The sequence below is a fragment of the Pollicipes pollicipes genome, unplaced genomic scaffold (genome assembly GCF_011947565.3).
Source record: "Pollicipes pollicipes isolate AB1234 unplaced genomic scaffold, Ppol_2.1 Scaffold_3447;HRSCAF=4054_pilon_pilon_pilon, whole genome shotgun sequence".
NCBI lineage: Eukaryota > Metazoa > Arthropoda > Thecostraca > Pollicipedomorpha > Pollicipedidae > Pollicipes > Pollicipes pollicipes.
The window spans coordinates 36,986,035-36,999,464 of record NW_023596297.1 but is presented as its reverse complement, the minus strand read 5'-3'; the positions used below and the strand labels follow the sequence as shown (position 1 = coordinate 36,999,464).

General features: G+C 51.8%; 2 protein-coding genes across 12 annotated transcripts in view; one reads left to right on the top strand and one right to left on the bottom strand.

The window, feature by feature from the left end:
• Positions 1 to 910: 910 nt before the first annotated feature.
• On the top strand, positions 911 to 10,080 carry LOC119091340 (uncharacterized). Of its 11 annotated transcripts, none has more exons than XM_037214076.1 (6): positions 911 to 1,009; positions 2,536 to 2,935; positions 3,241 to 3,390; positions 3,619 to 3,697; positions 4,708 to 4,796; positions 8,061 to 10,080. In XM_037214076.1, exons 2-6 carry the CDS (start codon positions 2,565 to 2,567, stop codon positions 8,248 to 8,250), a joined length of 879 nt encoding a protein of 292 aa, XP_037069971.1. In that variant the 5' UTR covers positions 911 to 1,009; positions 2,536 to 2,564; the 3' UTR covers positions 8,251 to 10,080. The 11 variants fall into 11 exon arrangements, with proteins under 11 accessions (XP_037069971.1, XP_037069972.1, XP_037069969.1 ...); XM_037214077.1 differs by having other exon boundaries at positions 2,107 to 2,935; XM_037214074.1 differs by having other exon boundaries at positions 1,367 to 2,935.
• LOC119091339 (mucin-22) overlaps positions 8,374 to 13,430 on the bottom strand; it is a 22,724-nt gene continuing 17,667 nt past the window's right edge. The window contains exons 6-9 of the mRNA XM_037214067.1: positions 12,318 to 12,546; positions 11,980 to 12,057; positions 10,116 to 10,223; positions 8,374 to 8,457 (exon numbers count right to left, since the gene is read on the bottom strand). Of these exons, the coding sequence (XP_037069962.1) occupies positions 8,399 to 8,457; positions 10,116 to 10,223; positions 11,980 to 12,057; positions 12,318 to 12,546 (474 nt within the window). The 3' untranslated portion in view covers positions 8,374 to 8,398. The remainder of the gene's footprint in view (positions 8,458 to 10,115; positions 10,224 to 11,979; positions 12,058 to 12,317; positions 12,547 to 13,430) is intronic.

The window sequence follows — 13,430 nt, the reverse complement described above, 5'->3', positions numbered from 1 at the left end:
ATAGGTCATTGACGTAAAATGACCTAGGTCAACATGTTGTTTTTAGAAACATGCTGCCCAACGTTATCTTTGTCGCTTATTCAAATGCGAAACTCAGAGCGGTCTTCCATGATATTGGTCACAATGACTTTCAAAGGGTGAAACAAGGTCACTGACCTCAGATGAGCCTGCTACCTTTTGCTTAGAAACAGTTATCTAGGTTCTGGGGGCACTTTGGAGACCAGCCTGGAATTTGACCTTGTTTGAGCTTATTTGATCCGAAGGTCATGACCTAGGAACCTCAAACTTTGACCTCAGTGAGTTCACGTACAGGTAAACACACCCTGTAAATTTTGTGTCTCTAGGTTTCTTAGTTCCCGAGATCCCAGATGGGTCAAATTGACTCCCTACCCGAGCGAAGGGTATCTAGCCGGCCACCCGGGCGCGTGTTAATGGCACCATGTGTTCTGGAAAGGATAAGCTACTGACTATGGCACATTGACTGGTGAGTGTTTAGTGTCGATCGGTCCCTGGAGCTCGGAGCATGAGACTATGCAAATTACCTTCAGTTGGTGTTTGCCGTTCTTGGTGACCTTTGACTAGACCCAAGCTCGCCGTATTCTGGAAAAGATGAATTGTTGACTTTAGCACATCGTTTGGTGAAGTTTTCATGCTGATCGGTACCACAAGCCCGAGCATGGGGTTGTCTTTAATCCTTTTCCCTGTTTTTTATCGTATTTTTGGAGAGCTTTGGCCATACTTAAGGTCACCATGCTCCAAACGTAACGGGTTATCGACCAATGTTGAAGATTGCGTCGAATATTGAAAATTTCATGTCGATCGGTGCCCTAAGCTGCGAGCCTAGGCTGCCAACAGGCTTGGTCGCCGCTTAGACCCCGCCTTTCATACGGCCTTGGACCGGCGCCAGAGACCGACACAAAAGCCGCGGCAGAGGCCCGGAGAGGCTGGCAGAGGCCGTGGGGGGTGGACTTCACGGGCGGGTGTCGTTCGTAGTCGTGTTTTATTTCTGGTTGGTGTCTCGCTTGGGTAGACTGGATCCCTAAGTTACATAAAGTGTCATGCGCACTTACAGATACCGGAAACAATCGTACCATCATGTAGCAGAGTGCACCTTTGAATAACTAAGTTCCAATCGTCGGTAAAAACCATGGGACGAACCCATTTTTGTAAATACCTAAATCTAAGTGATATATTGTTGGAGTATACCGTTGTAGGACACTACTTATAACATCATAATGCCTAATGATTCTATTGTACTATGCCATTTGCATAACCATATGACTATTGCAATATTTTGTGCTGGTCACCAGTAGGAGTGTTGCAGTCAGCCAGTGATTGTGATAAGAAGCGTTGTCACCATGGTCAGGGGTGGCCACCAGTGGTCCAACATACCCTCAAAGCACACTAGACACATGTTTTTTTCTTGGAGTTGATATGCTGTCAGTAAATGCTGAGCTGCAGGCTGCTGTGGTCCTCAACAAAGCAGCAAGCTACATGCATTAATTGTCCTGGCTGAAGAACACTGGTAATAAATACAACTGTTCAATGCTAATGATTTAATGGTATTTGCCCACAAGATGGCATGCTTAAATGATGACACATTCAGCATGCAGTTGGGATATCAGGTCACAGGTAGTTGGGTGAATGCCAATAAATTGCACTAGCAGTGATGGGGCAATGATTGGTTTACAGAAATTGGGTGTATGTCTGCAGGGATATGATGTTATGGCTTTGGTTTAGGGCAAGTTTGCGGGTAGAGTTGGGTATTGGAGTTGTTTAAGGCTGGATTGGGTTGGTATTTAAGTAACGATGGTTTATTTTTTATCTATTTGCATCGTGGGCATCTTCAGGCTTGTTCTTTGTCTTGTCGGGCTTCTTATGTGAATGTTATTTGGTTGGTTTTTGTGTATCAGCTATAAAAGCTATTGGTGGCACTGGCTGGCCTTGACTGTATAGCAGGTGTGCTGGGAGGCTGGGTGGAGCAGATGATGCAATGGCTGCTGTATTGCCATTATTGCACCATGTTTTACCCAAATAGAACTGTTTTGCATGGTGAAGAGGCCAGTTTATGATCATGGAAAGCACTGAATGTTAATTTCCTTTTAGGTGCAGCTCTGGGCTGCAGTTTTGTGTAGGGCTGACCCAAGAAAAAATTTCATACTGAAATCTTTGAACCATTTGCAACCTATGTGATGCCTACACCAGCAATGTGTTGCATGATAGGGAAACCTTGCCTCCAATCTTTCCCATGCATGCCGGTTGTGCTTACATAAAACCAACCATGCTTAAGTATTAAGCAACAACAGGTGTGTGCAGCATTATTCTTTGATGCAATGGGTTGTGTGATCTCAGACATGTATCATTCAATAAACACCTGGTTCCCAGTTTGGTGCTAAAAAAACTGTCTCTAACATGGACCATGCAACACTATGGTGTGATCAGTTGGCAATTGTACCCTTTGCCTAAAATTTGTTCAGTTCTTTTAGTATTATGTTGTATTATGGGGGTAATATAGCATATGGGCGCTGCTTTCAGGTTGTCTACACCCACCGGAGGGCGTGGCCATGCCCGGGCGACGATTCGTCGGTTTCGATGTGGCATCTGACAGTGATGTGTCGCCCTGCTGGCGGTGGCTGCCACTGCTGACCTATGTGCTGCTGATGCTGTTGAGCATGGCTGCCTCACGGGCGGTGGGTACCACGGTGGGCCACTTCCACGGTCAGTGCCCACTGTACGCGGTACCGCGCGTCAGCGCCTTCGACGGCGTCAACGTGACGCTCAACGAGCGGGCGTCCGACCCGGGCCGCTCCAGCTGGGGCGACGCGCACGTCTGCGACATGGCTGAGTTCTTCCCCATCTTCGTCATCATCTTCTCCGCGTCCTGGTTCTTCTTCTTCTGCATGTGCGGCAAAGGTGGCAAAGGCTCGGCGGAAGGGTGGGTGCCATTCAGCTTCGGTAATGCTACCTTGAATTGTACGAGACCACGCGCTTTGGTGTTTACTTTGCTGTGCTGGATTTTAGACTGCATTTCGTTACGATCCTGGAATTATGCTTGCCTTGACTGGTGCAAATAGACTACAACTAGTGGTGCTGAATATGGGCTCCAAGGAGGCCGGACGTTGGGCCAGCTAGGTGCGGTTTTAGGTGTACACTTGTGGCATTACGTCGGGAATCGAGGCATTCTGTTCATGGCGGATAAGTGCGCGGTGACATAATACTAATGTCGGCCGTCTGTTGCAGGTTCGGCATGAACAGTCCGTGGCGCATTGTCTGTCCGGGACTGGTGTTTAACCTGGTGCTGACGCTGGCTGCGCTGGTGTGCGGCGTCTGGACGTCGGGCGGCGTGCATGTGTTCTGCCAGAGTCTGGAGCAGTCCGGCTTCGGCCTCTCGTGAGTCGGCGGCCGTTTCTGCTCACCGATGTCGGGCGTGGCAGCCGCGCTCCGTGTCTCCCCACCGCTGGCGGCTTGCACCCCTCTGTTGTTTCTCACAAAGCAAAATATGGAACTTGAGCTCCAGGAGTGACACGAAACTCAGTACGTGTATTGGATGTTTAAATAGTGACATACAGGCATGGAAAAGGCTTTTGTGTGTGTTATTTTGGCTTTTATGTCTTCCAGTTGTGCAAAACTCAACGGTCTACGGTTTCCTGAGTATCCGGAAGTATCACAGCTCCAGTTGTGGTTCACCATTGCTGAGGTCAGTAAAATTCCTGGCAAAGCCAGGAGCTTACTGTTGTAGCTTTCCGTTGTTGATCAAGCGCAGACGCGTCGAAAGCCTGCTCCACACGGTATATATTTCAGAAGGTGGTCACCAGATAGCATGTCACTTGTCTTTGCTAAGGTTGGTGCCATATTGACGTATACGTGTAGGGCTGACGATCACACACTGTCCTCTGACTCGAAACTCCGGCACCCCTGTGACAGTCGCGAAGTTTTCCCGAATGCACAGGGCCGGTTTATTGTGTGTTATAAGTTGACTTTCGTCCAGATTCGCCGTTTTTCATAACGCAGACGGGTAAGGAAAGAGGGTCCATTAGCCCCCCCCCCTCCCCTCCCCCTGCCATCTCTAAGCTGGGAATGGTTGATCCCCCCCCCCGTAAAAAGCAATGGGTTGTCATCAGCGCGATCTTGTGATTGGTTACAAGTTTTGTGCTGCTAGATTGACAATTGACCTCACTGTCAGGTCCAGCGGAAGTTTTTCTCGAAAATGTGGCTGATTAATGTTAACATGTCAATATAGACATGCTTTCTGGGAGGCCAGACAAACTAGTTAGGTTTTTTGGCCTCAACACGCGCGCAATGAACGCCTCAGAGCCTTCTGAAAATGTAAGCGGGACTGCGTGACATGCCAGAAAAGCATTCGATCAGAGCGAAGGTTAAAACGCACCCCAAAGCTGAACGCTTCATCGTCGGGTGTTCGCCTTCATCACCAGGTATGCTCCTGGCTGAGGTGCTATGGCCTGCTGTTCGTGGCCGTGTCCCTGTCACCAGATATTTTCTGGCTGGTGTTCTGCGACGCCAGTTGTGTTCCTGGCTGGTGTTCTGCGGCTTGCTGTCCATGACCGTGGCCCCCCGCCAGGTGTGTTGCTGGCTGGCGTTCTGTGGCCTGCTTTTCACGACCGTGCCCCCCCCCCCCCCACGCTAGGTGTGCTCCTGGCTGGTGTTCTGCAACCTGCTGTGGATGAACGTTCTCCCTCCCCCCGCCAGGTGTGCTCCTGGCTGGTGTTCTGCGGCCTGCTGTTCGTCACCCTGCTGCTGGCGCTGCGCTGCTGCTGGCGGCCGGACCTGACTCCGCGGTACGAGCCGTGTCGGGTCGAGGCTGGTGGTCGGCGGCCCTCCTCCGACTCGTTCGTCACGGCTGACTCGACACCGCGGCACGGCCCCGGCGGCGACGGCGCACACATCGCCGAGGCCGTCACCCCGCTCATCCACCACTCTGCTGACCAGTAGAGCTGGCTCACGCCCCACCGCACACAAGGCTCGACCCGGCTACCTGCTCCACCGTCCTGCCGACTGCGGAAGCGGGTATCTTGTCACCCGCACTCGACTTTTGTTTTGGTGCTGCACCTTTGCGAAGGCTAACTGGTTTGGCCGGTTAGTCTTCTGCGTCGGCTGTGTCGGCCAAGAGGGGGCTCCAGGCTCTGCTGGCACGAGCGAACAGGCTCAACCGCTGCTCACAGTCCCGTTCGCTCTCTGGTGGGGACGACGAAAGCGCTCATCAGCCCGCCCACCTCCCAGAGGAGCCGGGCTGCTCGTGCTCACCAATCACCAATCAGACTGCTCACTTCTGCTCAGCTCGGGCCGCTCGTTCAGATGCCTATCGGCACGGGTGCCGCAGCACCCTGGACTGTGGGCGGCGCGAGCGGCCTCCAGCGGCAAGCTGCGGTCGACGGGACCCGGCAGTCGTGCCGCCGACCTGACGGTGATTTGTCGGCATCCCCCTCGCTGGCTGTTGGGCGAGAAGGCGTCAGTGGCGACCTTGCCGGCTGTTGGGTGAGAAGGCGTCAGTGGCGGCCTCGCTGGCTGTTGGGCGAGAAGGCGTCAGTGGCGGCCTTGCTGGCTGTTGGGCGAGAAGGCGTCGGTGGCGACCGTCGCGCTTTAGAGCTTTGCCGCTGACCGCTTGCGGGCATGCTCCCGTTCAGGGTCGGCACGGGCGTCGTCGCACCAGCTGACTGCCGCCATGCCTCGGCTCATCAGCTGTCTCCGCGGGCCCAACATTCCTGTGTGAGCCGCCAATGATCGTGGCCAGCATGACGCCGCCGTCGGTGCTCGTGTCCCTCCCCTTTCCTTTCAGTGAGCTGTGTGTGATACAAATGGGCGACACCGGTCCGGTGCGCTCTGCGGAGGCGGCCCGGCTGTAACTGCTGTTCGCACACCTGCAACGGGACGAATCGTTGGAGGGGGCGCGGCGCTTCGGACGGGTGACACCGGGGTGGGTGCGCTCCGCCGCTGCTCCACTGGGTTATTGTTCCGACCGAAGTAAGCAAGCTTGCACCAGAGTTCATCTCGAGTATGGATTTGTTAGGCGGGTTTCGGTACAGCACTTGGGTGCTCATCCGTATTACCAACTATTTGTACTAATATTCGCTTTTGTATTTTCATGTTACGTGGGCGTAGAAATGTCAAAAAGGAAGAGTCCGAAGTGAAACTTGAATTCGATTTTTGCATGTATTGCCATGCGGTTAATGTCGAACATTTTCCAGTTGGCGGAGTTATGGCCCACTGCATTTGGTTTGCTTACTTTTGTGTCGTGGTAAGCATGTTTTGTAACGCATTATGCTCTGCGTATTGGAATCACTTGATGGTGAATTTACCCGGATGGCAGTCCAGTGGGCTGCGTCACGATTTTCATAAGATAAGTCACAATGAATTCAGCGAGACATCGGGCGGGGATGGGGTGTGTGTCTGGCACGTCCGCACGGGGGTGATTCGCATCAGGTGCCGGACTGGCATCCGAATGCTATGGATTTCGCGTACAATTCAGCGCTAGTTCCTGTCTGAGATAAATAATGGGCAGGTGTACTGTGAAACTGTGTCTGGAGCTCAGCTGTCGTTTGTCATTTGATGGAAAAGGTTTGAGACGCAGACGTCAGCGTAGCCGCCCGCGTCCTGGTGGCACGCGACGCTATATGGAACAGTGCTCAGTCTCATGACGGAAGGCATGTTGGCCCACGCTACTCCAGCGCTTTTCTACGTGATAATGTGAGAAACATTTTCCTAAACTACTGAGTGCATGTTCTCAGTTTACTGTAATGCAGTTAGGCGTGGACTAAACAAAACAGCGCGGAGTTATATTTTTTTCGAACTGACGGCCAGGTAATTACGAATGTCACGGGTTACAGTCACATATTTGGTGGGGAGTGGCGTGAAGCATATTTATGTATAGGCTAGAGCTGTTGCTCACGTTGTCTCAGTGCTGTCACCAGTAATATGCCGTGATGTTTGGTTTGAGGCCAATGTAATTGCTTTCTATTTCGTGCTAGTCTTGCTGTGGCATCTTTATGGCATAAGATTGATGGTGGTCTGTCCGTTTCACACGCGATACACGCGTAACCGTGATATTTTGCGCGATTGAAATGCCTACCTTAAATACACTTATTGAAAACGACTTTTTGCTGGAGATTGGTAGCCATGTATTCATGAGACGAGTGTCCATGGGATTGTCCATCGTCTATGGGATTGATCGAGCTCTGTTTTATCGCTTTCCACGTAAATGTGAGATTACTGGAACGTCGTGAGACATGCGACGGTAATGTCTTCGATAAAGAGCGTAGGTTCTAAGAAACCTGTCGTGCAACAAAGACACCATGTACTTGAGCTTCGGGGTATAAGATGCTTCTGGCTACTTCATGCGACGGCTGCGATCATTCCGGCCCTCGCGTTCAGCCCCAAAGCTTTCCAGCTATCAACAGTGTGCAGCATAACACATTCTGTATTCGTCAAGACCATGAACCAAAATGCACTGCAGAGAGCGAGCCTTCGCACGTAAAGGAGCAGGAGATAAGCACACGGAAACGACAGGGGCAATGCATTTGACAATCCACTCCCACTCATTTATCGTTGCCAGTAGAATACCAAGACCAAAGCCGAAACAGGACCAAAGACCAGGGTACATGTGGAGTCGGAGAAAGCCAGTGCATGTCTCACATTCAGACAATGGTGACCATTCTCACTCTGTATTGCCCTCGTGGTCTCATGAATGGTACTGCTAGCTGCATCTGTGGCAATTTGTGTCTTGTGACTGGTCGTTTTCCATTATTTAGGGTATATTCCACGGCCGCTGTCCTGAAATGTCATTTGATATTGATATGAGTTGAGAACATTCCTCGGCAAGTGTTGTCTGATGATGCTCAACAAAATAGCGTCCTACGCCATATAAGTTTTAGTCTAGAACTGGACGTGCTGACAATGAAACGACAATCATCGTGACCACGTGATGCGGAAAACAATATTCTCTGGTAACTTACACAAAGCGGAACTGGTGTTGAGACTTCCGCAGTTCAACATCTTGTTGCGTTTAAGAGCTAAAAGAGTCAAGCGCGAGCTCTTCCTGCCTTCAGGTTATCACTGGCGGTCGGCAATCGCCTGAGAGCACCTTGGCAGCCGGCGTCGGATGACGGTTCTGCGGAGCGAGCTTCAACGCCAGCAGCAGCGGCAGTCGTCCTGATCCGACCTCGACCGTCGGACCAGAAGCTGCTAGATGGCGTCAGTAGAGAGCCCGCCCAGCCGCGCCTCCGACCACCGGGCTGAAAATAATCAGAGTGGCCACACCACGGCCGGACAATTCTGCGGTCCTGCTTGAAGAGAGGAGGGGAGGAAGTCTTGCAGGCGGTGCCTCCAAGGCGGGGCTGCGCTGGTGGGTACGGCCGGTGCCGGTCACGTCTCACCATCGCTCTGTTCACTTGGGGCCGGCGATTGTAGTGCAGACCAGCAGCACGCCAACCGCCCCCAGCATTCCTGAGCAGGGAAGACACGTCAGAACTCCACCAGCGCTGAGAGTGTCGTCTCGCACGCAGATCAGCATCATGCCCACCGCCCCCAGCATTCCTGAGCAGGGAAGACACGTCAAAACCCCACCAGCGCCGAGAGTATCGTCTCGCACGCAGATCAGCAGCATGCGCACCGCCCCCAGCATTCCTGAGCAGGGAATACACGTCAAAACCCCACCAGCGCCGAGAGTGTCGTCTCGCACGCAGGTCAGCATCATGCCCACCGCCCCCAGCATTCCTGAGCAGGGAAGACACGTCAAAACCCCACCAGCGCCGAGAGTGTCGTCTCGCACGCAGGTCAGCATCATGCCCACCGCCCCCAGCATTCCTGAGCAGGGAAGACACGTCAGAACTCCACCAGCGCCGAGAGTGTCGTCTCGCACGCAGGTCAGCATCATGCCCACCGCCCCCAGCATTCCTGAGCAGGGAAGACACGTCAGAACTCTACCAGCGCCGAGAGTGTCGTCTCGCACGCAGGTCAGCATCATGCCCACCGCCCCCAGCATTTCTGAGCAGGGAAGACACGTCAGAACTCCACCAGCGCCGAGAGTGTCGTCTCGCACGCAGGTCAGCATCATGCCCACCGCCCCCAGCATTCCTGAGCAGGGAAGACACGTCAGAACTCCACCAGCGCCGAGAGTGTCGTCTCGCACGCAGGTCAGCATCATGCCCACCGCCCCCAGCATTCCTGAGCAGGGAAGACACGTCAGAACTCCACCAGCGCCCAGAGTGTCGTCTCGCACGTTCGCACTGACGTCATTGAGCCCTCGCTCGACGAGAGGTTGCCTGATTACGCTTTCCCAGAATACATTCACATTGACACACGTTCTTACCTTGACTGTTCATGCTCCTCGCTAACATGACCTCGAGAGGTCATGTTAGCGACATGTTACTGAGAAGTGGCTCGCGCATTCCATGCAGAAAATGGACGTCAAAGAGTTTTACTGGACCTATTTCCTTCATATTACCTCTTTGACGTGCATTTCTTTAGTTCTGACTTCAAAAATCAAGTCACCAAAGCTCACTAAAGGTCAATATTCACCTTGGCGACGATATTTTGCCTTTTGAAAGACGTGCGATTTTAATTCAAGGTGCACATATTGTGCAACTTTGGAAAGCCTTCCTGATGAGATTTCCCCCCATTGATGTGCCTTGTTTAGTTCTCTGAATGCTGGACGAGCCAATGTAAAAACAGCTTTCACCTCTTTTACCTGACCTGACATCACAGGTCGCTTCTGTCAATGCCCATTGGTTCCCTCTAATAGTTTTCCAATAACTATTCAACACCACGTTCTGCATTGTCGTGTAATCCTCAGTTTTTAAGAAAGCAGGATGGGTCTATAAAAGTGTTAAGTTGACCTCTGACTTGATTCGACTAGTCAAAAGTCACGTTCACCATTGTTCAGTAACAACTATCTGATCCAGGTTGATGACAGCTTTTCACTGCCGTTTTCTTTGTGACTCTAGCTTGCTTACTTTTTTATTGGGGAGGGGCTGTTAGCACCCTTGCAGGGCGAATGCAGGAAACACCCTTGGAATCAGAATTACATCCTACCCTTGGCCTTTAAAAGCACCACGTGGCATCGGCAGAAGCAATCGAGCAGGCTGTCCCTGCCTTTGGCTCACCGAGAAAGGCTGGCACCGCGATGCCGGTGACGTAGCCTGCGTGCCGCTTCACAATGGGTCGCAGCGTCGGCCGAGCCGTCGTGTAATCCCCCACGTATGAGCCGTTGACTGTGGGAGGGCAGGGCATGGCTGAGTCACGTCTGCTGTCCCGATGCGCCGCGCGCCCACCGCCGGCCACTTCAGCGGGTGCCGTCCTCACTGTTATTTTTTTTATAAACATTGTGTTGCTCCATCCCGGGGAATGTTTGGGTTCATCGCATCAAGACGCACCGCGCACGCTGCACGAGATGAACGACAGATGTTTAATTTTCGGTACCCTTGCGCGACAGTCTAGACCATGCGTTGGCTGTCAGGATGCCCGCGTAGCACGCATACATACAGTGGGCCTATCCGGGTTTCCCGGGCCCAGTGGTCAGAGGACTGCTCCTGTGACCCAGAGGGAGGCCATGCCCTTGGGCTGGGTCGCCGAACCAGACGGCGAATTCAAAGGCAGAGCGTACCCGTGTACCCACCGCTGCGGGTGCCGATTGGCACTGCGCTAATTCCGCAGCCGGGTGATCACTTCCCAGTTGCTGTCATTCTCTGGGCGGAAGCCGGTCGATGAAAGGCCTATCGAAGTGAGGCTTGAACCCAAAACATCCCATCCGTATTGGCACGAGCAATAATCAACTGCGCCACCGGGATGGTCGTTCTACCATCTTTTTGCTGTCATTGCAGTTAACTGCGTTCCGAGTTGTAGAGCTGAGTGAGTATGCACGTAAAAAGTGCATGTAAAGCTAATTGGCCTGATCAAAGCCGGTTTAAGCTCCAATCATCCGTAAGAGTGCCTTACAAACGGCAATGCCGCTATTTCGCCCTTCTGACTGCCATAATCTAAACCATCCGCCTTACTTGATAGGTCCAATGGGAGGTTCAGTGGATGTGTCGCTAACTGAATATTCACGTCACTGTGCGACATTGGTACCGCTCGCCCTGACGGCGTGCCGAGATCGTGCCTGGTGGCGCGGCGCGCTGATGGTGGACTAGGGGCCGCTACCAGCGCCAACAGGCTCCAGCAGTGGCATGGAAGGCAACGCCTGACGTCCGCTACTGACCATGACGGGCCTCATTACTTCATGATTTCATGATACCGGGGTCTAGAATGGTGTCGAATCTAGACATATCCCCTTTTATGAATAACACCATTTTCGTGTGAAATATTGCTCAGCGCAACTCGTAAACGACGCTCACGAATACAATGCTTTTTCAAACGAATTTTTTGACTAGCTTATCTGTTCCGCAGGCTCCATGCTGGGTGTACCTTTATACCGACTCTCACTGAATCTGTCCCTGTGCTCTGCAGCACAAGGGCTCGAAAAGTTGGCGACAGGTCGTGTAGGGCAAACGCATGCTTTCCGAGGAATGGCTGGTTGACGCAGAGCTGCCCAGCACATTATTCGGGCAGGAAAATTACGCACAGCAGACATATTTTCGTCTTTTTATCCTACTTTTACGATTCACGCCGTGCTGGTGAATCACATGAGGAACTGCAAAACTGGCCAACATATTCAACTGCACTGAAACCCTTTCTCAAAAATGGGTTCCGCCAAATTCCTGGCGCAACACGTTCTAAGCCAGAGGCCGTGTCGCCTGACAACACTGGGTGCTATGAACACAAAGTTTAGAATGGGGCCTTGTTCTGAAACCGAACAGCCTTTACGCATGTACATACGTGCGCGAAAGTTTTCCCGTGGAATGATTCATGATGCATGACAGTGATTGCAGGATAACAGTGTCTGAGATGTAAACAAACCAAAAACAATCATACTGGAATAGCGAGAACAGTCTGATAACAACACAACCCAGCTAGCCATTTAATACTCACAAAGGGTCTTCCTCATTTCTTTTCGGTATTCTTCATCCATGATGACCACGCCCAGACCGGGAGCGTACGTAGTCAAGTCTAAAAAAAGACACATAGCCTCATGAGCCCAACAGGTGTGCTGCACCAGGAGCTGTACACATCCCCGTACCGCACCTGTCATAAGTACAGGAAGCGTCCTGATGTTCGATTTACACGGGCATTATCCTCTGGAAACCGCAGAGATTGTATGTTTAGTAAGCTCAGGAGTATCTGACCTCAACCAAAGCTGTGTTTAGCTGACTGAGACGACTGCGTGAAGGGCATCTTCTGCAGAAACAGGTTGCCATCAGGTGACTGACCTTTGAACCTGAACGAGGCCGGGTCGATCTGAAGATTGCCTATCCGGTTGAAGTAGACGTAGTTCTTGCCGAGTTTGGTGACCACCTCGGTGGTGTTCGGCATCTGGGGCGAGACACTGACCGCGAACCGGATCCACAGTCCCTTTTCCGTGTCGTTCCAAATGTGCTCCATCTCGGCCGTTACATTCCAATCCTTCGGCGGGTACTTCTTTATCAGCATATCTTTGATCTGCGCCCAAATTGAATGCCGTTAGTAGGGACTATTTAGTAGCAGCACCCACTTGAAGGGTGAAACCAATGGGTAGGTGGTCCATACTAAACGATGAATAGGCGATCCATACTAAACGATAGATGAGTGATCCATACTAAACGATAGATGAGTGATCCATACCAAAAAATGAATAAGGTAAGCTCAGCATCAATACCATGTCTACATTCGTGTCCATTGTCACTCGCGCGGTGTCGAGATTTTTGCTCAACCAAGGCCTATCCTATCAGCAAAGCACTGGAAGATCGATTCTTCTAGAAGTGCTGGCGCACTGAAAAGAGGATTTTGACGCGGTTTTAAAGCTATCTTGCCGTGTCGCGATGTCGAAAAGCTACAGAATGCATTTTCCCAAAAAGCTTTGTCATGATCACAACGTGGTCGATTCACCGGAGACAAACAGATACGGGACATATGGGTCATAAGCGTCGCAATCCACGGACCAAATGTATTCAAAACTGTTCATATTTGGCTGTGCTCATGCTCGAATCACAATGTACAGCACACCAACGGGCACGCCGTGGCCAGTTTACTGTACACAAACGAGAAAGAAAGGCGTTTAGGCGTTAACCGCGGCCTAGCGGTTAGCAAAGGTCGACATTTGTCGTTTTGTCTGCTGACCTGCTACAAAAATTTTGTCCGATTGTAACAAAAAGGCCCATCATCCGACGCACGGAAAGGCGATCTACTGCAGGCAACTAAGTTTCAGGCATGTGGGTCATGAGCATCATGCCTCATGGGTCAGCAAAGTTCATAGCTGTCCACCCTCAGCGGCTAACGGGCTATGAAAACGTTCTAGGACGACTTCATCAGTAACAAGTGAGTCAGACTAGCTGAGCAAGTGACAG